The following is a 25,808-nucleotide window of genomic DNA, read 5'->3' as shown; positions in this document are numbered from 1 at the left end:
TTCCAGCACTTGATTTGTGCGTTCTGTTTGTTCATCGCTCTCGGGATGATAGGCGGAGCTGAGTCCTTGTTCAATTCCAGCAACTTTGTGAAGCTCCCGCCAGAAGTTGGCAACGAACTGTGGACCTCGGTTGGATATTACCTTATTGGGAAAAGAGTGCAGTTTGACTACGTGTTTTATGAACAGGCTGGCTAGTTTCTTGGCTGTAGGGATTGTAGTACAGGGAATAAAATGAGCCTGTTTTGAAAATAGATCCACCACCACTGAAATGACTGTGTGTCCTTTTGAGGGGGAGGGGGGAGGTCTGTGATAAAGTCCATTGAAATCACAGCCCATGGTCTAGGAGGGGTTTCTAAGGGTTGCAACAGTCCAGGGGTTTTTCCCCTCCTAGATTTTCCCATTATACACACTGGGCAGGAGGATACATATTGAGAAATATCTTTTCTCATTGCTGGCCACCAAAACTGTCTTTGTATTAAGTGTAGGGTTTTAAGGTACCCAAAATGTCCAGCTGTCTTGGCATCATGACATTGTTGTAAGATTTCTTTCCTTAAACTGGTTGGGACGTATAATTTGCCCCTTCTGTTCCAGTACCCATCTCCCTCCTGTTTCAGTTTGGCTTTGGACACACTTTCCCCCTCCCTTTCGGTCTCAGTTTTTATTCTCTCCCCATTCTGAGAGATCAGGTTTCATGCTGCTTTGTGTTTTTGCAGCTTGGCTGCATGTCGTCACTGCTCCTCCCAATTGAGCTGGTGAGAAAACTGTATCAGTTATCTCCTCCTGGCTGTCATGTTGGGGCATACGCAAAATGCATCTGCAAGGAAATTTGATCCACCAGGGAGGTACTTCAACGTGAAGTTGAATTTGGAAAAGAATTCCGCCCACCTTAACTGTTTGGCGTTCAGTCTGCGGGGGGTGCGTAATGCTTCTAAGTTTTTGTGATCAGTTCATACTTCAAATGGAATTGTAGCCCCCTCTAACCAATGCTGCCAGGTAGTGAGTGCAAATTTTCTTTCTCCCATACGCTCCAATTACGTTCAGTCTCAGAGAATTTTTTAGAAATATATGCGCAGGGATACAATTTCCCCTCTTTATTTGGTTGTAGGAGGACCCCCCCCCCCCACGGCGGTGTCATTAGCATCAACCTGGACCACAAATTTTTGGTTCTCGTCTGGGTGTTGTAGAACCGGTTCTGACACAAACAGGTTTTTCAGCTTTTTGAAAGCTTCCTGACATTCTTTAGTCCAAATCAATTTAGCACTAGGTTTTTTCCCTTGCGTTCCCTTCCCCTTGGTTTTTAGCAAGTCTGTGAGTGGGAGAGTGATTTGAGCAAAGTTCTTTATGAAGGGTCTGTAAAAGTTAGCGAACCCTAGAAATCATTGCGATTGCCTTCTTGTTTTGGGTGGTTCCCACCCCACTACCGCTTGGATTTTTGCCGGGTCCATTTTAAGTCCTTCATGTGAGACCTGGTACCCCAAGAAATCCAGTTCCTCCTTGTGGAACTCACATTTAGACAATTTTACTGGCAGCTTGTGCTTCTTTAAAGCGGTCAGCACTTTTCTGAGCAGTTCCACATGCGATTCTTTATTAGCAGAATAAATCAGCACATCATCTAGGTAAACAACCACACCTTTGTATAGATATTCATGTAGCATTTCATTAATTAAATTTATGAACACAACTGGCGCCCCCTGTAGGCCAAAAGGCATTACAAGATATTCGAATTGCCCTAAGGGGGTATTGAAGGCGGTTTTCCATTCATCCCTTTCCCTTATTCTGATCCAGAAGTAAGCGTCTTTCAGATCCAGCTTTGAAATTTTTTTCCCTTGTGCCACCACACTGAGTAAGTCTCTGATCAAAGGGAGGGGGTAAGCATTTGACATGGATGCAGCATTTATTCCACGACAATCAGTACACAGTCTCAGCTCCCCATCTTTCTTTTTGCGGAATAACAGTTGCCGCATGGGTGGAGCCAGCAGTGCAGATGAATCCCCACTCTAGGTTTTTATCAGTGAACTTCCTCAGCTCCTTTCTTTCTGCTGGGCTCATAGAGTACAATTTTCACTTCGGCAACTTTTCCCCTGGAATAAGTTCAATAGCGCAGTCTGTGCCTCTATGAGGGGGAAGCTCATCAGCTTCTTTTTCATCAAACACTTGTTTCCAATCTTGGTATTCGGGCGGAATAGCTTTTTCCTCCTCCACAGTTAATAACACCGCTTCTAATGGAGGGGGTGCTTCCTGGCCCCATACTTTAGTCCAAGCAAGTTTGGCACAACGATCTCCTTTAAAAACTACTATCCCTGTGGACCATTTGATGTATGGGTCATGGTCCCATAGCCAACGACTTCCCAGTACCCAGGGGTATTTGGCCACATCACTGACTACATATGTTCTGTTCTCCCAGTGATCTCCCATACCTGTCAAGGTAGGTTCAGTTTTATAGGTTGTAGGATTCATACTAGATCCGTCCATTTGTTCAAATACTATAGGGTCTTTGAGTTCTATTCGTTCCAGTCCAAGTCCTGTAACAAGGGCTGGTGATATCAAGTCCCAGGAACATCCGGAATCTATTAATGCTTGCACCTGCACATGAGTTCCCTTTTTTGGATTCAGTAGCATCACGGGCATAAATAGTATGGCCCCTCTTTCTCTCACCTCTGGTGGTTTGGGCTCCTTAGAGACCTGCTGTCGGGACCTTTTCACGGCAGGTCTGTCTCGTTTCCCTATGGCGGTGCCAAATCCTTCTCTGCTTTTTTTTGTGTGGGTTCCTCAGTATTTCCAGGACTCTCGTCGGCATCCAAGCCAGTCTCTGGCTCTGGCCTCTCATGCTTCAGAGGCAATCTCTGACCCAGTGATTTAGGGGGGTCCACGGTTTTTGGTGTGCCCTGCCCCCTTCTTCCCTGTGCCAGCCTTATGGGGCATTGTGCGGCAAAATGTCCATCACCCCCACATTGTAGACATAGTCCTGGTCTCCATCATAACTCTCTCTCAGTTCCCAAGATGAGGGGCCGTGGCCCCTGCGGGGTACGTGCCCTGTCTGGGGTGGTTGGCCTCCTTGGCCCTGCATGTTGTTGCATTCTTATGAGTTTACCACGTGGTTTCTATTTTTGACCTTGCATGCTAATTGGATCCAACCTAACAGAGTCTATGGGTTGTCCTGCATTAATGCTTTATCTAGCAGGTCGGCATTCAATCCGTTTCGGAACAGTTCAGTCTTAACTCTTTCATGATAGTCCTGACATTTGGTGGCTAATTGCGTGAATTCGGCAGCATATTCTCTTATGGGTCTGGACCCTTGTCTTATGGTTCTGAGCTTTGTGCAAACCCTTTCTCCCTCTAGTGGGTCTTCAAATTGGGCTTTTAATGCATATACAAAAGCATTTAAGTCATACAGCTCAGGTGCTCCCATGTCATGCAAAGTTACATACCATTTGGCTGCTGCTCCTTCCAGTCGAGATCCTAAGTGGTTCCTCGACTGTGTTCCAAGGGAAACAAATTCCCCCCATCATGGAAATCCACTGTCCCCCTGCATTTGTAAATCCAACAACACCAATTGTGTTGCCTTATCCTGCAGCATGGGTAGCCGCGGCGTCTGGCCCCAATCCTGGTTGCTTGGCCCGGCCACAGCTCCCAACTCATAGATGTCCAAAGGATCTGTTCCTGTCTCAACTATAACTCCACGATATTCCATGGCATTGCTGGGGGGAGGGGTAATCCAGGGTCCCCTGTGTTGCCAAGTAGGCCCCCTCCCCTGCTTTGAAGCCTGCTATGAACTGTGTTAAAGTTTCCTGCATTACTGTTTCACTGCTGCACCAAAGACTGCTTTGCACGTGTGTGTTCTGATACACGTGTCAGTTTCCTGCCTGCGTGTCAATTACCTTGCTTCTGCTATAGACTGTGTAGTTTACTGACTCCATGTTTGGATAACTGCACAAAGGACTCTCTTTCTGGGCAGCCCTGCCCTGACCTGTATCTGGAATTCCCAGTGTGTATTTGGACTTTATTACAAGTGTGCCCCGTGCCTGCATTGCCATCTGCCACGGACCGTGCCTGTTCCCTGCTTTGGACTGTGTTTTAAAGTGTTGTTCCCCCTGCCTCCATGGAAGCCTGCCTCATATGGGCCCAAGCCGCTGCTAGCAGCCGGGCGCCTGCCGGGGAAACCTCCAGCGAGCCTGGCTAGGCGCTCCCTGGTCAGTTCCCGCCTGGAGCCCCCCCGCGAGCCGGTCCCCGAGCTTGCCCTCGCTACCGGGCAGCCTGCTATCCAGCCCCAGCTATGCCCAGCCGGCATCCATGTTCTCAGGCAGCCAGAAGACCCTGGGAAGAAGACTGTTTAGAGAAGCCATTTCGGCGAAGCGGGCACACCACGTCCGCAGCGAGAGCCCCTCGCCCCGCTCTGCATATCTTAGGAGCCGCCCCGGAGAAGAACTAAGTGCCGACCATCCCAAGCACTTAGAGAATGCATCTCAAAGAAACCTCCGCATTCCAGAAGCTGATGACATCAGGACAAGCCCTGTCCGCTGGAACATCCTTTCAGCCTACTTGGATTTCCCCCTCCCTCTTTTGTCCCCTCTTCCTGAGGTGTCACTTATCACAATCTGATTACCAAAGTGGCCCATCCAAGCCATTCAGTAGCACATTAGAACCTTTATTTTAATCTGTGAGAACCACCAAGTACAGCACCAGCCCCAGGGTACGTTTTGGGGTATTTAAGCTGGTCTCCCAGACCACTCGGTGCCTCGGCCATTCCCTATCCAGACCTCCTTGCTGTCCGTCTGTGGTCCCAGTGCTGGCATTGGGCCACCCTCGCTGACGTGTCTCTGCTTCGCTCCAGGATTGTGAGTATTTCCCTTACCATCGTTGGGAACCCGCTAATGCGAATGTCTCTGTATTTCCTACTCTGTATTTCTTAGACCTTGTGTGTTCCTTGTATGATTGTGCAAGCTAGGCTTACGCCACACTCAATACACGTGTTTGGACCTTACTCCTTGTCTGCCTCTTTTTCACTAGAGTGTCTGGGATCGGGACCTCCGTATACATAGGTTATGATCCTCGCTTAATATTAAGAGTTACAGACTGCTATAGCTAATTCCCCATTATAATAAAAGAGCAGTTCTGGTAACACCTGATATTTGTAAATCCTCCGCTATGTCCCGCAAGAAGCAGTACTCGCTGGTCTCAGTCATCCGCAGTGGCCTCACACTCCACCCCGCGTGGCCCGTTAGAGCGGCTGCTCCCCTTGCCATTGGCTAGCCAACATACCCCTCCATCTCGCTAGAACATTGAAAGAACATTGTCCCGTGGCGTTGCATCCTCTCCTCTGCAGTTATGGATCTGTGAGGACCCCACTCATGTGAGGGTGGTAGATTCCATTGGTAGTAGGTAGACCCAGCTTTGGGGATCGCTCCCAGTTCAGGATACATCGGGAGGATCCCTGCAGCGCTAAGTCTCCTCATTGCAGATATATTATAGTCCATTAGGTAGTCCAAATTTGTGTGGGTCACAGGTGCCAGCTCTCGGGAAGTCCCTTCCAGAGTTTCACCTGGCCCCAGTTGATTGATGGGATCCTCTGGCGCTGTTGGCCTCAGGTCAGGCTCTGACGATGTAAAGCCAGTAGCCATTCTCCAAGGGTTGCAGGTGCAGAGGAAAATGACTGGATTCCTGTCAAAACGTCAGGCAATGGATGACAGGATATGGCAGACAGATCCCTGTACCATTGCAGCAAGAAGTCCAGGCTCTTGGTTAAATGGTTTTATTCAGAAATCAAATCATTTCCATATATATGTCCATAGGACTACTCAGAAGCAAGGTAAGCATCTAAGCAGTAAGAGCAAGAAATTGACAGGAATGGGATGTTGTGGGAAAACCCTTCCTCTTAACATATACATTTGCTCCTTCCCCCTCCCAGCAATAAACACGATTTTGGTGGGCACTTTGTGTGAGAACATCTCACATATTTGTACTATGTACATATGTTATGTAGATTTCATCAAAGCAATGAACAGGAGTGAGTAGTGTGCAAGGTCATGAGGACTGAAAGTTTCTACACCTGCAATCATTCTGTGAAAGAATTGAACAGAAGAAACATTTATGGATATGAAGGTGCAGCATGAACCAGCATTAGCATTGGCATGGATGGGGCTCAGACATGACACACTGCTTTGGCTGGCATCTGGGCCTGCTCCACTCCACACTCTGATGGTGTGGCCCATGCTGCCCTGGCTCATCCCATGTCAGTAGGAGAAGCCTAGATGAATGACTGATGAAACTTGTAAAATCGCTAAAAGCAGATGAAAAGCAAAAGTAAAAGGTGACAGAAATAGAATCAGAATTCTGAACACAACTTTTCACCAATTTCTATGAAGAGATAAAGGGAACTATTATGATAACCAGTGCAAAGGAATAGTTGAGAACAACAGGAAATGTAGAACAAGATCTGTTCCACAAGATCCAGGAAATAAAAGTGAAATTCAAACCTTGGATAGGGATACTGAAAGATCAGCACAGAAATACAGTATTCGCTTAGGACAAAATAAGAAAAAGATGGAAACAGTATGCAGATGAACTGTACAGAAGAGATTAAAAGATGTCAGCTTCCTTCATAGAAGAACCTCTTGATGAAGAACGTGCAATTTTAGAAAGTCAATTGAAAGCTGTGTTCAAAGCAATTGGGAGAAACAAATCACTTGGAGTAGTTAGGATATTGAGCTATTTCAAGCTATAGAAACTGAGTCTGTGAAAATCTTAACAAGAATGTGCAGACAAATATGGAAAACAAAACAGTGGGCTACAGACTAGAAACACTCAATTCCAATCTAAAAACAAGAGATGCCAAAGATTGCAGCAACTATTGGACCATTGCATTAATTTCCCATGCAAGCAAAGTGATGTTCTAAAACTTTTAATAAAGCATACCAGAGAATTTCAGAAGAAAATCAGTCTATGTTATGTAGATTTCATCAAAGTTTTTGACTGTGTGGATCATGAGAAGCTATGGACCTTATTACAAGAATTGGGTATGTCCCAACATCTGATTGTGTTGTTGCGTAACCTGCACTCTGGACATAGGCTACTGCTAGGACAGAATATGGGAAAACAGGATGGTTTCCAATTGGCAGAGGTGTCAGACTAGGATGTATTTTATCTCCCTATCTGTTCAATTTATTTGCAGAACATATTATACAGAAAATTGGATTAGATTGGAGTGAAAATTGCTAGAAGGAACATTAACAATTTGAGATATGCAGATGACACCACATTACTGGCAGAAAATAGTGAAGACTTGAATACTGTTGAAGGTTAAAGGAGAAAGTACCAAAGCAAGATTACAGCTGAACATCAAGAAGACAAAAGTGATTACTGAGGAATTACACAATTTTGAAGTTGACATAATGATAAATAAATAATCAAAGTCATAAGTATTCAAAAATTCCAGTCAAAATTGATCAAGGTAATGTACACTTAAAGAATTCACCATTCACACAAAGGTCCAAAATCAGAAAGTTGAAATAGCCAACGATCAAAAATCAAAAGTGCATCATCCTGATCAAACTTTCTGTTTCAACTTTCTGATTTTGGACCTTTATGTGAAGGGTGGATTCTTTAAGTGTACATTACCTCGATCAATTTTGACTGGAACTTCTGAATACTTATGACTTTGATTATGTATTTATCATTATTCTGGTTTGTTGCACATGTCACTTTACAGTAGGTCATGAGAATGATAATATAAATACCTTTATCTTAACTTTTGGAAGCTATGAGTTAGTTTTAATTACCCATTTGTATCCAGAGTGTTTTTGAATCACAATTGGTATGTGTATTGTGGTCACATTGAATCTTAGAATCACAGAGTTGGAAGGGGCCATACAGACCATCTAGTCCAACTCCCTGCCCAGTGCAGGAACAACCTAAAGCATCCCTGACAAGTATTCATCCAGCCCCTCCTTGAAGACTGTCAATGAGAGGGAACCCATGCCCCACCCTGCTTCAGTGCAAAACAAGTCCTCCAAGTCAATCAAATGTAAATCTCAAATGGACTTAGAATCATAGAATCACAGGGTTGGAAGGTACCTCTAGGATCATCTAGCCCAACCCCCTGCACAATGCAGGGACTTCACAACTACCCCTCCCCCCAACTGCCCCAGTGACCCCTGCTTCATGTCCAGAAGATGGTGAAACACCTCCAGGATACCTAGTCAAACCTGCTTGTAGAAAATTGCTACCTGACCCCAAAGTGGTGATTGGCCTTACCCTGGAATGTAACAAAGGGCCGTGAGAACTAAGCACTGATGTAACCCTTCCTGCCCTCCCTCTCATGATTCACAGAATCAGCACTGCTGTCAGATGGCCATCTAGCCTCTGCTTGAAACCTCCACAGAAGGAGAGCCCACCATCTCCCAAGGAGCTCCCCTTCACTGGCAGTTTTCAAGAAGAGACTGGATGAATACTTGTCAGAGATGCTTTAGGCTGATCCTGCACTGGGCAGGGGGTTGGACTAGATGGTCTGTATGGCCTCTTCCAACTCTGTGATCCTAAGGAAGACTTGCCAAAGGACTGGCTGGTGTCAACTTTGTGTAACCCTTTGTTCACATCACCTCCCCTGGAAGGCAGTGAAACGTGAGCTGGCTGGATGTGCAAAGGCTGAGGATAAACACTGGGCTGAGATCTCTGAAATGTGATGTGACCCAAGGAGGTTCTGCTCCCCACATGGAATCAGTTTTGCAAAAGGGATGAATGTGGCAGTTGCCCAGGCTTCAGGTCCCTTTAGCCTAGGTTGGGGTTCCAGAGAGGCTGGGAAATGGGGGCCTGGAATCCTGGGCAGGGGTTTTCAAGTTTTATATTTGGGTATCTTGTGCTGTATCATTGCTTGGTGGGAGGTTTAGATCGGGGTTAGCTTTTCCTTTCCATCTAGAGCAACTGCAATCCCTTCCCCTGCAGCCCCCTCCCAGATGCATTTGCTTCTCCTCCCCCTTTTTTGGCAATGAAGCTTATGTGCTTGGTCTTCTACCAGAGAAGTTTTCTTTGGCTCAGTGACTTCTTGGCTTGTGCCTGCAGCAAGATAAGAGGTAGGCCGTACATCACCGTCAGGAAGCAATAAAGAGACTTACTTTCTACATCCAATACCACATTTATCTTGAACGGCAAAACCTGCAGTATTTCCAGGCTCTTTTTGAGCCCACCTCCCTAGGCCCTGGCCGTTTGGCTTGGGGCTCAGTGCCTCGCCTTGCTTCTATTTGATGTAGGTGGAATGGTTTTCCTTCCATGTCAGCAGCTCCGATGAAATCTCTGGAGGTCTTTTCTGTTCTAAAGCACCCCCTTGGCTTTTGATATGACACTCCTGCCTTTATGAAATCCCAGCCCATCCATCACGGGGCTTCCCTGCTGTTCCCTTACCGCCAATCTTATTTACTGCATTGTTAGATTTCTCTCGGAAAGGTCTCAGACATCCCCTGCAGCCCTCCCCGTCACAAACAGTTAGGATAATAATGCCAGCAAAATTCAGCATTTTCTTGTGAGGTGAGGCTGGGGTGGGAGTCCATTGCTCAGGGAAATGGTCCACTTTCCAGTTCTTGATGCCCTGAGGGAGGGAGGGGTGGGTGGTGGGCAGGTAACCGGCCCTGAAAGCTACGCTCTTCCCCCATTAGGCAAAGCAGACCTCTTGCGAAAGGACTGAGAACTTTGAGGCATGCGGGACAGCCTCAAATGGGTCAGTTTTGTAGCTGCGTTTCCTGTGCTTGAAAAGCCATACAAAGAATTATGGCGTCTTTAAAAATCACAAGGCAACACAATTTGACAGTAAACAAAAATAACAATAAAAACAGCCTCCATTTAGAACAAAACCCCCAATTAATAGTCACCAACTGTCAGCCTTTACAAAAAGCAGGGAGGAGAAGCATTGCTCTTGCCGGCAGAGCTTGTATCTTTGTTCGTTTGTTCATTCGTTTGTTCGTTCATTAGGTTTTTTAATCTGCTCAGAGTGGATTACAACATGAATAAATAGTTACAATAAAAACAACATTGAAATCATAAAATACATTTGGGAGGAAACCCAAGTTGCTCAGCCCCCATCTGAAAACATTCCATGAGGGGGGAACAGGCAGAAAATATTAATATTCCAGTGGGAAAGTGGGGTGAGGGTTTTTTAATGTCCCCCGCCAACAGGGGACCTGTACCTTGAGCTCAGCCTGATGACCCCTGATCATCCTCGTCGCTCTCCTCTGCACCCTCTCGATTTTGGCCACATCCTTTTTGAAGTGAGGCCTCCAGAACTGCACACAGTACTCCACGTGTGGCCTGACCAAGGCAGTATAGAGAGGGGCTATGACCTCCTGCGATTTCGACGCTATGGCCCCTTTGATACAACCCAGGATTGAATTAGCCTTTTTTGCCACTGCATCACACTGACTGCTCATATTCAGTTTACAGTCCACTCTTACCCCAAGTTCCCTTTCACATATACTACTGCCCAGAAGTGTATCCCCCACCCAGTATTTGTGCTTCCCTTTTTTGTGGCCCAGATGTAATACTGTGCACTTGTCTTTGTTGAATTGTATCCTATTCATAGCTGCCCACTTCTCCAGAATATTCAAGTCTTGTTGAATTTTAATTCTATCTTCTTGAGTGTTTGCTACTCCTCCCAATTTGGTATCATCAGCAAATTTAATGAGCAGCTCTTCCACTCCTTCATCCAGATCATTGATAAAAATATTGAAAAGTACCAGGCCCAAAACCGAGCCCTGCGGCACCCCACTGGACACCTCCCTCTAATCTGATGAAATGCCGTTGACCACCACTCTTTGAGTGTGGTTCTCTAACCAGTTCCCTATCCACCGAACTGTCCTATAGTCCACTCCACAGTCTTCCAGTTTGCCCATCAGAATGTCATCTGGGACCTTATCAAAAGCTTTACTGACATCCAGATAAATCACGTCAACAGAGTTCCCCCGATCCAGTAAGCTGGTCACTCGATCAAAGAAGGAAACCAGGTTGATCTGGCAAGATCTGTTAGGGACAAAACCATGCTGACTTCCCCAGATCACTGAGCAGTCCTTCAGATGCTTACAGATTGATCCCTTTAAAATCTGTTCTAATATCTTCCCAGCAACAGAAGTCAGACTGACCAGCCTGTAGTTTCCCGGGTCATCCTTCTTGCCTTTCTAAAGATTGGGATAACATTCGCTCTTCTCCAATCTTGTGGCACATCCCCAGTCCTCCAGGAGGCCTTGAAGATGATGGACAGGGGTTCTGCAAGTTCTCTAGAAAGTTCTTTCAGCACTCTTGGGTGCACCCCCGGCCCAGGGGATTTGTATTCATCCAGTGCAACCAGATGCCTCTCCACAACCTCTCTGTCAATGTCAATTAGCCACTCAGGTGTCTTCAGGGAGAAAACAGAGGCAAAAAAGTCATTAAACCTGTCTGCTTTTTCTCTGTCCTGCATCAGAGTTTCTCCATCTACTCCCAACAGCGGTCCAATTGCCTCTTTTATCTTGCGTTTGCTTCTCACATATCTGTAGAAGTTTTTCTTATTGTAGCGAGCCCTCCTGGCCAGACCCAGCTCATACTGAGCTTTGGCGTCTCTGATGGCTGATCTGCAGTACCTAGTAACCCTCATATACTCCTCTTTAGAGGTCTGTCCTTCTCTCCATTTCCTTTTTCTCCCTTAGCTTATTCTGGAGCTCTCTGTGCATCCACATCGGTTTCTCGGAGCCCTTACCATGTTTCTGTCTTGCTGGGATAGTGAGGGCTTGAGCTTGCAAAAGCTCGTGTTCGAGAATGGCCCACCCTTCACTCGCTCCTTTCCCTTCCAGCACACTCCCCCACGGAATGACTCTCATCAAGCCTCTGAGTTCATCGAAGTTGGCCCTACGAAAATCTAACCTACGAGTCTGTAATTTGCTCAGTTGGCATAACTTATGCGGTCACAGAAACCTTTTTTCCCCCCAGGAAGTACCATTGGGGATCTTAATGGTTTTTAGCATGGCTTTTGCCTCAGCCTTGGCCCCAAGCTATTGTTTGACAAGCTGCCTCTTTGGACATTTGCGCAGGTTTGCTGTTACATGCTGAATGTGCAACCAAAACTTGAGTGACAAAACGCTGCCTGTCTTGGAAACTGGAGCTCACAACAGTTGCTAATGGCACCCAGCTCAGTGTTTTACGTCTGACTCACAGAGATGCATAGTGATGATTGTGTGAGGATATCTGAGCCTGGAGCCAGAGGGGCCCCCCACGGGAGGGGGACATATATCGGTGGCTGCTAACAGTTTGCTCACTCCTCCTGTTTGAGATACCACATGCCATCCAGAACCTAGGGTCTGAGTGCATTTAGAACTGGGTCCAGTCCACTTCAGACCACCTGTGTTTTAACCCAAAGGCTCTCAACAGGCTTTTAAGTCTGTGCAGGATAGGTAATTGCCAGGTGCAGCACTTGATGCTGTGGGAGTGGACCTTTCAGGCAGTGATCCTGTGGTCAGGACTGACCTTTTCCAGGGGTGCACGGGCGTCCTTATTTGCAGCTGTGAAACCCCATAAAGTATGGAATGAGCACAGGTTGGCTAGCACTGAGCATTGCATAGTATCCCAGCCTCTCCGATTCAGTGTATAGGTGCCCTGTGGTCTTTGCCATCACAACAGCCCTGTAGGGGAGGTTGCTGCCATTTCTATGCTGCAAAGAAGGTGGTGAGGAGAGCAGAGGCTACATGGTTGGCACAAAGTGGGGAGGGTGGCTGGGGATTCTGCTCCCTCCAGCAGTGCCTTCTTGAAGAGGCCCTCGGCTAGGGCAAGGGTGGAACTGTGTATCACCGTCCCTGGAATTTGGGTTTTCCAGCCCAAAAGCCATGTCAGGCCCACTCAATCCAGAGACCTCCTACTGTTTGCCACCCACAGGGAGTGATGTTGGATGCCTTCCTTTCCCTTCCCTCTGCCTGGAGAGGGTTCATCTTTCCAGCCATGGTACAGGCCCGAGACCCTGAAGTTCATGGTTGAAACCCCTGAAACTGGTTTTTGACCAGGTTACTGATCAGTCCGGGAGCAGGATTCATGACTGTGTTCAGTGACTGGTGCACATTTGCTGCGTGGAGGAGAGGCAGGGCTGCAGCAAGCCTTCATTTTGCAGCCTCATGCCAGCCTGTTTACAGGACTGACTTTGAAAGTGGATGGCTTAAAGGTGTGTGAGGAATTTGAGATGATGGTGTTACTCATTCCAAGAAGAGCAATTAGCTGTGCCTGTCTAACCCAGCCTTCTGCAGAAAACTTCACCCCCATTTTCCCTCTAGAGAATGCCCATCAAAGTAAGCTGGTGAAAACATGACAGCTATTTTTGTGTTCATGTTTGGTGTAGCTGGTCCTCAGGAATCCTTTCTTCCTTGTTGGTAATGGAGAAGACAGAAAGAGCGAACACATTTGGGCACAAACAAGAGAAAGCAATGGGGTTGTTGCAATGGGGGATTGGTATAAGCGTGTAGGATTGCTTACCAAGTCAGAAAAAAACTGTCTGATTTGTTTCTACACTTTTGATATATAAATCAGAAAATGAAGTTTTTCATGGTTTGCTAATGTCTGCTGACTGAGCCATGGTTAAGGGTGCCAGGGTGTAGAGGCTGACAGAAAAGAAAAGTGAGCAAATCTCGTACTCATGGTGGAGTTGTGTATTGGGCGTTTTAGTTTTAAAGCTATTCTGGCTTCCTACAGTTGCATGTTCAAGGCAGTGCCTCCAATTTAAAATTAGAGCAATTCAGCAAAGCAAAACAAAAGAGAAGAATAAAAAGCAGGGTTGTGGGAGCTGGGCTAGAGAGAGAAACCAGTCTAGATTTGAACCAGCTGCATATGAGAAGGTGAATTGCTCCTTCCTTCTGGTGTTATGGATGATAGTCATATTAGTAACCATATTCCTACTATTAGCACAAGTTTACAAAGCTTTTGGAATGTAAATTAAAACCAATTGAAACATTTTGAAACCCAAAATCAAAAATTCAATAAAGCAACCATTGGCAAGCACCCAGACAGCATCCATTTAGTCCCCCAAAGAAGAAAAGGTTTTTTTAAAAACCTGAGGAGTTAGCTGTGTTAGTCTGTAGTTGCAACGTAGTAAAAAGTCCAGTAGCACCTTTAAGACCAACCAACTTTATTGAGGCAAAATCTTTTGAGAACCATAGCACTCTTCATCAGATGCATGGATGTTATGAAGAAACTGGCCAGAGACATATAGGTGGTGAGGGGAGGGGGAAGAGGGAGCAGTTGGTGAGGACCATGTAGATGCAAATCAGTTGCAAAAGTCATGAAAGAGGTGGGGTGCGCAATCCAGGCTGGGCATGGCCCCCTCCCCTCCATTGCTGAATCTGAATGGAATGCCTGGATAAAATGGAGGAGGGAGAAGAAAGTTGTAAGCTACTTTGGGTCCCCATTGAAGAGAGAAGTGGGTATAAATGAAGTCAATAAATAAGCATTAGATAATGATACTTCCTGTGTATACTTTAGACATATATAACATATTTTTCAAGAATATGTTTATTTAAAAGTGCATAAATTTAGAAGTAATAAATATGCTATGATTTGTATAATACACTTTTGAATCCAGCGTTTACCGTGTTGTAAAGTTTATCTCGGTATCCAAGTGTGCTCTCTTGTGGCTGTATGAGACAGATAATGCTTTCTTTATTTCACTATAAAATTTGACTTTTCTATTCTTGACTTTTATTTTTTCTACCTCTTAGCTGGCCAAAACTAAGATAAGATAAGCTTGTGCCAAAGTAGGAGAGGGAGTAGCAGTGTTGTTTTCTACTGATGTGATACTGTTCTCCTGCATGATAACGGCAGTCTGTGTCATATCTAACAGGCTTATTCAGATTTCTGTAATCCTAGTCCATTGTTTATTGGATGTCTGTTCATGTTGATCGTATGGATTTGAATTGTGTAATGAATCTCAGTAAGAAAGGAGGACTATAAATATAGTAAATAAATAAATAGTACTGGGCATGTTTATAATTCTGCTTTTAGAAAACTAAAGCATTTATATTTTTAAATCTCATAAACATTCCATATAGTACAGTTTTATATGCGGTTGTTAAAGCAATAAAATAAGGGTGTGATAATAAGTAATTATTGCATACATTTCAGTTTCCCCCAAATTTCTCCCCTCTCCCAAATTTCTCCCCTCCCCCCATGACTTTGGACATTTTTTACCTCTAGGCAGGTGGGGACTGTTTGGGACTGAAAATGCGAATGCTGTTTCATCCCTTTTTCCTAGAAATGGATGTAGAAGTGGTAAATATCTTTTTTGCTTTGAAGAGGGCCAGTTAAGGAGGAATTAGTCTCAATAGCCATGATAGATAAATGGAACCTCCATGGGGTTGTTTTCGGTTGCCCCAGAAGGTTGAGTTAGAACCAATGGGTTGAAATTAAATCAAAAGAGTTTTTGGCTAAACATTAGGAAGAACTTCCTGACAGAGTTTCCTTCAGTGGAACAGACTTTCTTGGGAGGTGGTGAGCTCTCCTTCTTTAGAGGTTTTTAAGCAGAGGCTAGATGGCCATCTGACAGCAATGCTAATTCTGTGAACCTAGGCAGATCGTGAGAGGGAGGGCAGGAATTATAATTGTGGGTGACTTCAACTTCCCCAATGTGTGCTGGGAGACAAGCTCAGCAAAGCGACAAGACTCACGTGACTTCCTGACCTGTCTGGCTGATAACTTCCTTTTTCAAAAGGTGGAGGAAGCTACAAGGGGCTTGGCCATACTAGACCGAATATTAACCAACAGGGAAGAATTGGTAGATGGGGTGAAGGTGGTGGGGACCTTGGGGGAAGTGACCATGTCTTCCTTGAATTCCAGTTGTTGGGGGGGGGCAAGGAAGTTCGTAGCCAGAATCGTAGATTAGATTTTTGTAGGGCCGACTTCAATGAACTCAGAGGCTTGATGAGAGTCATTCCATGGGGGAGTGTGCTGGAAGGAGAAGGAGCGAGTGAAGGGTGGGCTCTTCTCAAACATGAGCTTTGGCAAGCTCAAGCTCTCACTTCTCTAGCAAGATGGAAACATGGTAAGGGCTCCAAGAAACTGGTGTGGATGAACAGAGAGCTCCAGACTAAGCTAAGGGAGAAAAGGGAAATGTTCAGGAAATGGATAGAAGGACAGACCTCTAAAGAGGAATATATGAGGGTTACTAGGTATTGCAGATCAGCCATCAGAGAAGCCAAAGCTCAATATGAGCTGGGTCTGGCCAGGGGGGCTTGCTACAATAAGAAAAACTTCTACAGTTATAATAATAACATTGGATTCATATACTGCCCTTCAGGATGACTTAACACCCACTCAGAGTGGTTTACAAAGTATGTTACTATTATCCCCACAACAAAACACTCTGTGAGGTGGGTGGAGCTGAGAGAGCTCCAGAGAACTGTGACTAGCCCAAGGTCAGCAAGCTGGCTTCAGGTGGAGGAGTGAGGGATCAAACCTGGTTCTCCAGATTAGAGTCCTGTGCTCTTAACCACTACACCAAACTGGCTCAATGTGAGAAGTAAACGCAAAGTAAAAAAGGCAAGTGGACCGCTATTGGGAGTGGAAGGAGAAACTCTGATGGAGGACAGAGAAAAAGCAGACAGGCTTAATGACTTTCTGCCTCTGTTTTCTCCTTGAAGAACTTGAACCCATCTAGAGATGGTAGTAGACATGACAGGACACCTGGGTGGCTAGTTGACATTGACAGAGAGGTTGTGGAGAGGCATCTGGACGAATACAAATCCCCTGGGCTGGATGGTGTGCACCCAAGAGTGCTCAAAGAACTTTCTAGAGAACTTGCAGAGCCTCTGTCCATCATCTTCAAAGCCTCCTGAAGGACTGGGGATGTGCCACATGATTGGAGAAGAGCGAATGTTATCCCAATCTTTAAGAAAGGGAAGAAGCACAACCCAGGAAACTACAGGCTGGTCAGTCTGACTTCTGTTGCTGGGAAGATATTAGAGCAGATTTTAAAGGGATCGATCTATAAGCATCTGAAGGACCACTTAGTGATCCAGGGAAGTCAACGTGGTTTTGTCCCCAACAGATCTTGTCATACCAACCTGGTTTCCTTCTTTGATCGAGTGACGAGTTTACTGGATTGTGGGAACTCTGTTGACGTGATTAACCTGGATTTCAGTAAAGCTTAGAATGTCAAGGTTCTCCATGACATTCTAATGGGTAAACTGGAAAACTGTAGACTGGACTATAGGACAGTTCAGTGGATAGGGAACTGGTTATAGGACCGCACCCAGAGTGGTGGTCAATGGCGTTTCATTAGATTGGAGGGAGGTGTCCAGTGGGGTGCTGCAGGGCTCGGTTTTAGGCTTTGTACTTTTCAATATTTTTGTCAATCATCTGGATGAAGGGGTAAAGGGGCTACCCATTAAATTTGCTGATGATACCAAATTGGGAGGAGTGGCAAACACCCAAGAAGAAGAATTCAGCAAGACCTGAATACTCTGGAGAAGTGGGCGGTTGTGAACAGGATGCAATTCAACATAGATACGTGCACAGTATTCCATCTGGGCAACAAAAATGTGAAGCACAAATACAGGGTGGGGGGTACACTTCTAGGTGGCAGTGTATGCAAAAGAGATCTTGGAGTAAGAGTGGACTGTAAACTAAATATGAGCAGTCAGTGTGATGCGGTGGCAAAAAAGGCAAACTCAGTCTTGGGTTGTATCAAAGGGGCCATTGCATTGAAATCACAGGAGGTCATAGTCCATCTCTATAGTGCCCTGGTCAGGCTGCACCTGGAGTATTGTGTGCAGTTCTGGAGGCCTCACTTCAAAAAGGATGTGGCCAAAATCGAGAGGTTGCAGAGGAGAGCGACGAGGATGATCAGGGGTCTGGAGACTGAGCCCTACGAGGAAAGGCTGAGGGCCTTGGGAATGTTTAGTTTGGAGAAGAGGAGGTTGAGGGGGGACATGATTGCTCTCTTTAAATATTTGAAAGGCTGTCATTTGGAGGAGGGCAAGGAGCTGTTCCAGTTGGCAGCAGAGGGTAGGACCCGAAACAATGGGCTTAAATTACATGCACAAAAGTACCGGCTGGATATTAGGAAAAACTTTTTCATGGTCAGAGTAGTTCAAAGGTGGAATCAGCTGCCTAGGGAGGTGGTGAGCTCCCTTTCACTGGCAGTTTTCAAGAGAAGGCTTGTCAGAGATGCTTTCGGCTCATCCTGCATTGGTCAGGAGGTTGGACTAGAGGTCTGTATGGCCAAATCTGTGATTCTGTGAGGAAGGGTTACATCAGTGCTTAGTTGTTGTGGCCCTTCTTAAAGTTCCAGGGTAATGCTGATTGCAACTTTGGGGTCAGAAGCAATTTTCTCTAGCCCAGTTTGGCCAGAGATCCTGACGGTGCCATCTTCTGGGCATGGAGCAAGGGTCACTGAGTGTGTGTGCGTGTGCGTGCGGGGGGGGAGGTGGATGTGATTTTCCTGCCTTGTTCAGGGGGTTGGACTAGGTGAACCTGGAGGTCCCTTCCAACCCTGTGACTCTATGCGCAAATGCACTACCTATCTCTGAATACTGGAGGCAAAAGAAGAAGGACATTACTTTCAATCCCTGTTCTGAGGGCCAAGTGTCAGGTAGTGACTGAGGGAGGAAGTCCGCAGTTCAAATTTTACCTCACCTGAATTCATCAAGTGGCCTCTAGTGATCCTCTCTTTGCAGGACAAAGATGATAATAGTGCTGGTTTAATTTACAAGGTGGTTGTAAGATTGTCAAGCTTAAGTAGATGAAGCACTCAAAATGTTCACTTCTCTTTTTTCTGTGCAGTGTACTTTGTGAAGCTAATAAATATCCACAATATCAAATTAGAATTGAATGTCTTTTTGTTTTCCACCCTCCAGTTTCTCTGTTTGAAGAATATTCGGACTTTTCTCAAAGTGTGTCATGACAAATTTGGCCTACGGAACAGTGAGCTGTTTGATCCGTTTGATCTCTTCGATGTGCGAGATTTTGGGAAGGTAAGAGAACTTAATTTCTTTTTAAAAACACATTGTTTTCGAGAAAAGGAACATACCAAAGTCTTTTGAAAGAATGTGGCAAAGAGTCCAGTAGCACCTTTAAGACTAACTAACTTTATAGTAGAATAAGCTTTCGAGAACCACATTTCTCTTTGTCAGATGGACTCTGCCATTTTGCAACTACAGCCTAATACAGCTAACTCTTCTGGATTTTTTGAAAGAATGTGTTAGTTCTCTTTCTTTCTGTTGTGTTAGGCATCTTTGATGGAGTAAGTGAAGGGGGGAGGCAGGAGACTGGGTGGTGGCTTAAAAAGATGTCTAGAAGATCATTCTGCACCCCGCCCCTTAGTGCCCTGGCTTTCAAGCTTCTTCACCTTTGCTCATCTGGTCTCTGTAGGTGCACTTTTTCCTGGAGCCAAGTACATAGTTGTGTCTGTCTGGAACAGATTGCTGCAACACTGTATGTGGGGCTTCCCTTGAAGACTGCAGTCAGCTTGTCGTCTTCCTGGGGAGTTTATTAGTCTGATCATGTTAATTATGGGCTCTTGAAAACATCCGCTGTGGCTCCCTGTCTGGTAAAAGGTAAAGGTAGTCCCCTTTGCAAACACCGAGTCATAACTGTCCCATGGGGGGACGTTGCATCATGACATTTTCTTGGCAGACTTTTTTTGTCATGGGGTGGTTTGCCATTGCCTTCCCCAGCCATCTATACTTTACCCCCAGGAAACCGGGTATTCATTTTACCGACCTCGGAAGGATGGAAGGCTGAGTCAACCTTGAGCCGGCTACCTGAACCTGGCTTCCACCAGGATTGAACTCAGGTTGTGAGCAGAACTTGGGCTGCACTACTGCAGCTTACCACTCTGTGCCACGGGGCTCCCTCTGATTTGGGGTTTAATTCTGGGAAATGCACCCTTAAAGGGGACCTCTTCTTATTTTACTAATTGTTCCTTTCATCCTATGAGACTGATTAGGACAGCTTCTGCCAGAGGAGGGTCTGCAAGCTGCAGCTTCAGCCACCTACAACAGTATGTTAGGAAGTTTCTGGCCCTGCTGATTTTGGGGGTGCTTGGTAAATCATCGTTGTTTAAAAAGTGCATTTGGGGGACTTGAAGGATCTGTATGTAGCTGAGGCTTTCAGAGGCTGGGTCTTGGCTTACTGTTCTCTTTTGATTTTATTATTTTTAAAATTATTTTATTCAGTTTTTAACCTGCCCTCCCCGTGAATGGGCTCAGTTTTCTTCTTCATTGACCATGCTTATTGTTACTTCTGAGATTACCCAGATATACTGTAAACTGCCTGGGGCTCTCTTAGGAGGGGAAAGGCATGGCAAAAAACATTTTAATAAGCTAAATTCATATATGGGGCATATGGAATATCACCAGGAATCCACATAAGAGACGGGATTACTGACAAGTTACTGTACAGATGTGTTGCACAGTACCCTGCAGAACCAGCAGGCCCAGGCTGTTGGCGGCCGGGCCCAAATCAAGACCTGAGATGCAGCTGGTTCCTGCTTTACCCGGATGCAGCTGGAGCTGGAAGAAGTGCTTGAGCTGAGCTATGCTAGGAAGGCTCTGCTGTGTTGACTAGGAATCCTAGGTCATAGTATTTTATAGTGGGCCTGCCCAACCTGGAGGCTTCTCCTTGCCATGGTTTCAAGGGCTGATGTTGCTTCTATGAGCCTTTTAGCTTTTACATCTTTAGATTGAACCCACTCATTCTGACTCTGGTCAAAGTACTTCCACTGAATGAAGTAAAACAATTTTCCGCTTTTCCATTTGGAGTCCAACTTCCACTTCATGATGAGGTTGTCCATCCACCGGGGGGGAGGGGGGACTCCAGATTTTGGGTGCCAAGTGTCTGCCTCTGGGGCTTTCTTCAACAAGCTGAAGTGGAATACTGGATGTATGTGTCTTAAATTCTTTGGCAAGTCTAGTTTAACCGCCACTCCATTTATTACTTCGAGAATTTTATAAGGTCCAATGTACTTCCATCCCAACTTTTTGCTCGGTTGTTCCACTTTGAGATTATAAACCTCATCTCCAGGTTTCAGATCCCGGGGGGTGGGGGGAGTGTTTACAGTCTGCATGTTTTTTGGTTTTTTGTTTTTTGTAATCCCCAGAGTTTTTGTTATTAGATCCCACTGTTCCACAATAGAGTTCCACCAAGCACTGAGATCCCCCCCCCACTGCCGGGCGGGGGTCTTTCACAAAAGGCAAGGGTTTGCCTTCGAAGCATTGTGTGATCTTGAAGGGGGATGCTCCCATAGAGCTATGAATGCTATTATTGCACCAATATTCTGCAAATGCTAGAAAATCAGTCCAATTATCTTGTTGATAATTAATGTAACATCATAAAAATTGCTCCAGGATTAACCCTTTTGGATTGCCCATCGGTCTCGGGATGGTATGCTGAACTCAAACCTTGAGTCATTCCTGTTACTTCCATCAGCTCCCACCAAAACTTGGCAACAAATTGTGGGCCCCGATCCGATATTATTTTGTCAGGAAATGAATGGAGTCTTACTACATGTTGCATGAAAAATGTGACCAACTTTTTGGCTATTGGCAACTTAGAGCATGGGATGAAGTGGGCTTGTTTGGGAAACAAATCCACCACCACCACCCAAATTACTGTTTCCCCTTTGCTTGGGGGGAGGTCAGTGATGAAGTCCATGGAAACTATAGACCAGGGTTGGGGTGGGGTTTATAGAGGTTGTAATAGTCCCGGAGGTTTCTCCCCTCTTCCCCCCCCCATTAAACAGGTCTGACATGTGGATACGTATTGCGATACATCCTTCCGCATTCCTGGCCACCAAAACTGTCTTTGTATTAAGTGCAGTGTTTTTAAATAATCCAGATGCCCGGCCAGTTTGGCATCATGACAGTTTCAATATCTCTCCCCTTAGTCCTGGCGGGACATACATTTTGTTGTTCTTATACCAGCAATCATTTTCTCCTTTCTCTAAGTCCTCAGGCCGATTCTCCCCCCACCCCCTTTTCTAGTTCTGCCTTAATTTTCTCTTCCCACTATGGAGGGGGGGAGGAACGGAAAGGCGGTCCATCTTTGCTGCTTGGTTCCTGGTAATCATAGCACCTCCTAACTGGGCAGGGGAAAACATCATGTCTACCACTTCCTCCCGTTGGCTGTCGTGTTGAGGGAGGCGGGACAGCGCATCTGCCAGAAAATTTTCTTTCCCAGGGAAATGTTTAAGTACAAAGTTGAATCGTGAGAAAAACTCCACTCATCACAGCTGTTTGACTCCCAGTCTGTGAGGCTCTTGCAATGCATCCAGATTTCTGTGATCAGTCTACACCTCAAATGGCACCTTGGCTCCCTCCAGCCAGTGCCTCCACATACTTAGGGCCAGTTTGACCGCTGTCGCTTCCTTTTCCCATTCTACCCAATTCCATTTGGTCTCCGAAATTTTTTTGGACACACAAGCACAGGGGCGCATTTTCCCATCCTCCCCCTCCTGCAGGAGGACTCCTCCCATAGCGACATCGCTCGCGTCCACCTGTATCACGAACAGGCGGCTCTCATCAGGATGGCACAATACAGATTCGGAGGTGAAGCAAGTTTTTAACTCCTCAAAGGCCGCTTGGCATTCCTTAGATGAGGCTAGTTTGGCATTCGGTTTCACTTTTCCAGCACCCTTCCCCTTGGTTTTTAGTGAGTCTGTAAGCAGTAAGGCAACTTGAGCAAAATTTTTTATGAAGGGTCGGTAGAAGTTAGCAAACCCCAAGAATGACTGTAGCTGCCGCCACGTTATTGAGGCTTCCCATCCGAGCACGGGTTCTTTTTTTTAATAGATATTTTTATTGTTTTTCACAGATACATAAGGAAACATGAGACAGTTATCATTATGCTTGTCTATATCCATTATCTAGTTTTTCACCTCCTATATTTCATCCTACTACATCTTTAAGTGTGAGTTTAATTATATCATGTTTTATTACCCTTAATATTACATTACATTTAGTCATTGTATTTGTTTATCATCCTTTTGTAGAAGGGATCCCATGGTGCGGAAAAGTCTTCTCCCTTTTATTTTTTTATAATAGATTTTTATTGGATGGGTCAATATATAATCAATTTCAAATACAAATACATTCCATTTCAATTCCCCTGTGTATATTTCCCCCCCCCTTTTTGATAGTGACTTCCAACAGCACTACAACCCCCCGTTATTAATGATACCTTATTTCTATGTTAAAGTTGTTCTTTTCTTATTATTAGTAAAGATCTTAATTATATCTTATTTTACTTAATTTCTTTAGAACCCCTCGAAAGACCATAATTGTCCAAAAGTCTCTAGCCTTACAACAAGTCCACCACATATGAAATAGAGAACCTTCATGCTCCTTACATTTCCTACACTTATTAGATAGCTGTTTGTTGGCTATGGCTAATTTTTTCAGTGTTAAATACCATCTATATAACATTTTATAGCCATTCTCTCTAATACTGGTACATGTTGATATTTTTAAAGTATTTTTCCATAATTGTTCCTATGCTTCCATCGTTATTTCATTATTACAATTTATAGCCCACTTTACCATTTGCACCTTGACTGTCTCATCTTCTGTAAACCACTTCAATAACAATTTGTACATTTTAGAAATTATTTTTCTATTATCTCCCAACAGTAATTCTTCTAGCTCTGAGTTCTTGGTTCTAAAGCCTGTTTTTCTTTGTTCTGAATCAAATAAGTCTTTGATTTGTCTATATTGCAACCAACCATATTTGAATGGCAACTCCTCATTTGGTTTAAGGTTCAACTCATTATCTGTTATTTCTGTTAAGTCTTTGAGAGTAAGCCATTCTTTTCCTTTATATTCTTTGGGTTGATCACCTCAGCTGGTACAATCCAAAGTGGTTTCTTCTGGTCTATAAATTTTTTGTACTTTAGCCAAGTCAGCAATAAATTTCTTCTCAAATAGTGGTGCTGAAACATTGCGTCCATTTTATACTTATCGTACCACATATATGCATGCCATCCAAATAGTTTATTATAACCTTCCCAAGTTAGTAGTTTGTGATTGGTTAAAGACACCCATTCTTTTAGCCAGACTAAACATATCGCTTCATGGTAAAGTCGAAGATCAGGTAACTGCATTCCACCTCTTTCCTTAGCATCACAAAGAACTTTCATCTTTACTCTTGGTTTCTTTCCTGCCCACACAAATTCCGATATCTTCTTCTGCCATTTTTCAAACTGTTTTCTGTCTTTTACAATTGGTATTGTTTGCATTAGGAACATCATTCTAGGCAACACGTTCATTGAAAATCTTCTTCCATTTGCCCTTCCTTTAATGAAGTTAATTTGTCCCTTTCCGCAGTTTCCATTATTTTCTCTATTAGCTCTTCTTGCTGTGGAATTCTTTGTTGTTTCCAGTAAGACGCTAGTAAAATTCTAGCTGCCGTTACAACATGAATTATCAAATGTTTTTTCTCCTTGCTCATATCCGGCATACAGTTTAATAAAAAAGTTTCTGGTTTGAGCAGAATTGATATCTGCAGAATACTTTGTATTAGTTTGTGTACCATTATCTATGCACTTCTATACAGGACCACCATATATGAAAGAATGTCCCTGTACATTTTTTACACTTCCAGCACTTATTTGACATATTTTTAATCATTTTTGCCAGTCTATCTGGTGTTAAATACCACCTATGGAACATCTTATATAAGTTCTCTTTGAACGTAGTAGATTTAGTTATTTTGATATTTACTTTCCATATCTCATTTCACTGTGTCGGATCAATATTATTACCTAAATTCCGTTCCCATAATGTTTTACATTTCTCCACCCATTCATTTTCTTTCATTTGCATTAGGAAGATATACATTTTCGCACGGCTTCCACTTCGGCCGTATCTATTCCTAAGCGTCTCCCCGATACTCGGGACCCCAGGAAATCCATCTCCTCTTTATGAAACTCACTCTTGGACAGTTTCACATACAGTTTGTGTTGGTACAGGGTTTTTAGCACCTCCCACACCAATTTCACATGGGACTCATAATCCTCTGAATATACCACCACGTCATCAAGATAAATGATTATTCCCTTATAAAGGTACTTGGGTAAGACATCATTAATTAAATTCATGAACACCCCAGGGGCCCCTTGCAACCTGAAAGGCATGACTTGATATTCAAATTGCTCCAGGGGGGTATTAAAAGCAGTCTTCCACTCATCCCCCTCCTTTATTATCACTCAGAAAAATGCATCTCGGAGGTCCAGCTTTGTGAGTGTTTTTCCCTGAGCTGCTACCCCTAACAAGTCTCTGATCAACAGGATGCGGTAGATGTTCGACATTGAGACTGCATTGATTCCTTTATAATCTGTGCAGAATCGCAAGCCCCCGTTGTTTTTCTTTCTGAATAGCACTGGGGTGACATAGGGGGAGTTAGCTGGCCGGATGAAGCCTCGTGCCAGGTTTTTTATCAATGAACTCTTATTTTATCAATAACTCTGCTCTTTCTCCTGGGCTCATCGAGTAAATTTTCCCTTTTGGCAATTTAGTCCCTGGGATCAACTCGATTGCACAATCTGTAGCTCTGTGAGGAGGTAATTCATCCGCCTCCTCCTCTTCCAACACCTGACTTAAGTCCTGGTACTCTGGAGGAATGCTCTCCCTCTCCTCCATAGTTAAACACACAGTCTTGGGGAGGGGGGTGGGTGTTGGCCCCACTTGACAATCCCATACATAGTTTTGGCAAGCTTCAGAAGGGCAACATCTCCCCAGCCTTCCATTTCACTTAGGGCTCATGGTCCCACAGCCATCTTACTCCCAACACCAGAGAGAATTTGGTGGCCGGGCTGACCACAAAAGTCC

The 25,808-nt window shown here is 44.8% G+C and overlaps 1 protein-coding gene across 1 annotated transcript in view; it reads left to right on the top strand.

Moving 5' to 3' along the window:
- The window catches only part of VAV2 (vav guanine nucleotide exchange factor 2), a 305,666-nt gene that overhangs the window by 36,918 nt on the left and 242,940 nt on the right, over positions 1-25,808 (top strand). The window contains exon 2 of the mRNA XM_054997449.1: positions 18,843-18,959. Within this exon, the coding sequence (XP_054853424.1) occupies positions 18,843-18,959 (117 nt within the window). The remainder of the gene's footprint in view (positions 1-18,842; positions 18,960-25,808) is intronic.

Source organism: Eublepharis macularius, chromosome 14 (genome assembly GCF_028583425.1).
Source record: "Eublepharis macularius isolate TG4126 chromosome 14, MPM_Emac_v1.0, whole genome shotgun sequence".
NCBI classification, from domain to species: Eukaryota; Metazoa; Chordata; class Lepidosauria; order Squamata; family Eublepharidae; genus Eublepharis; species Eublepharis macularius.
Note: the sequence above shows the minus strand (reverse complement) of the source record. Positions and strands in the feature narration are given on the sequence as shown.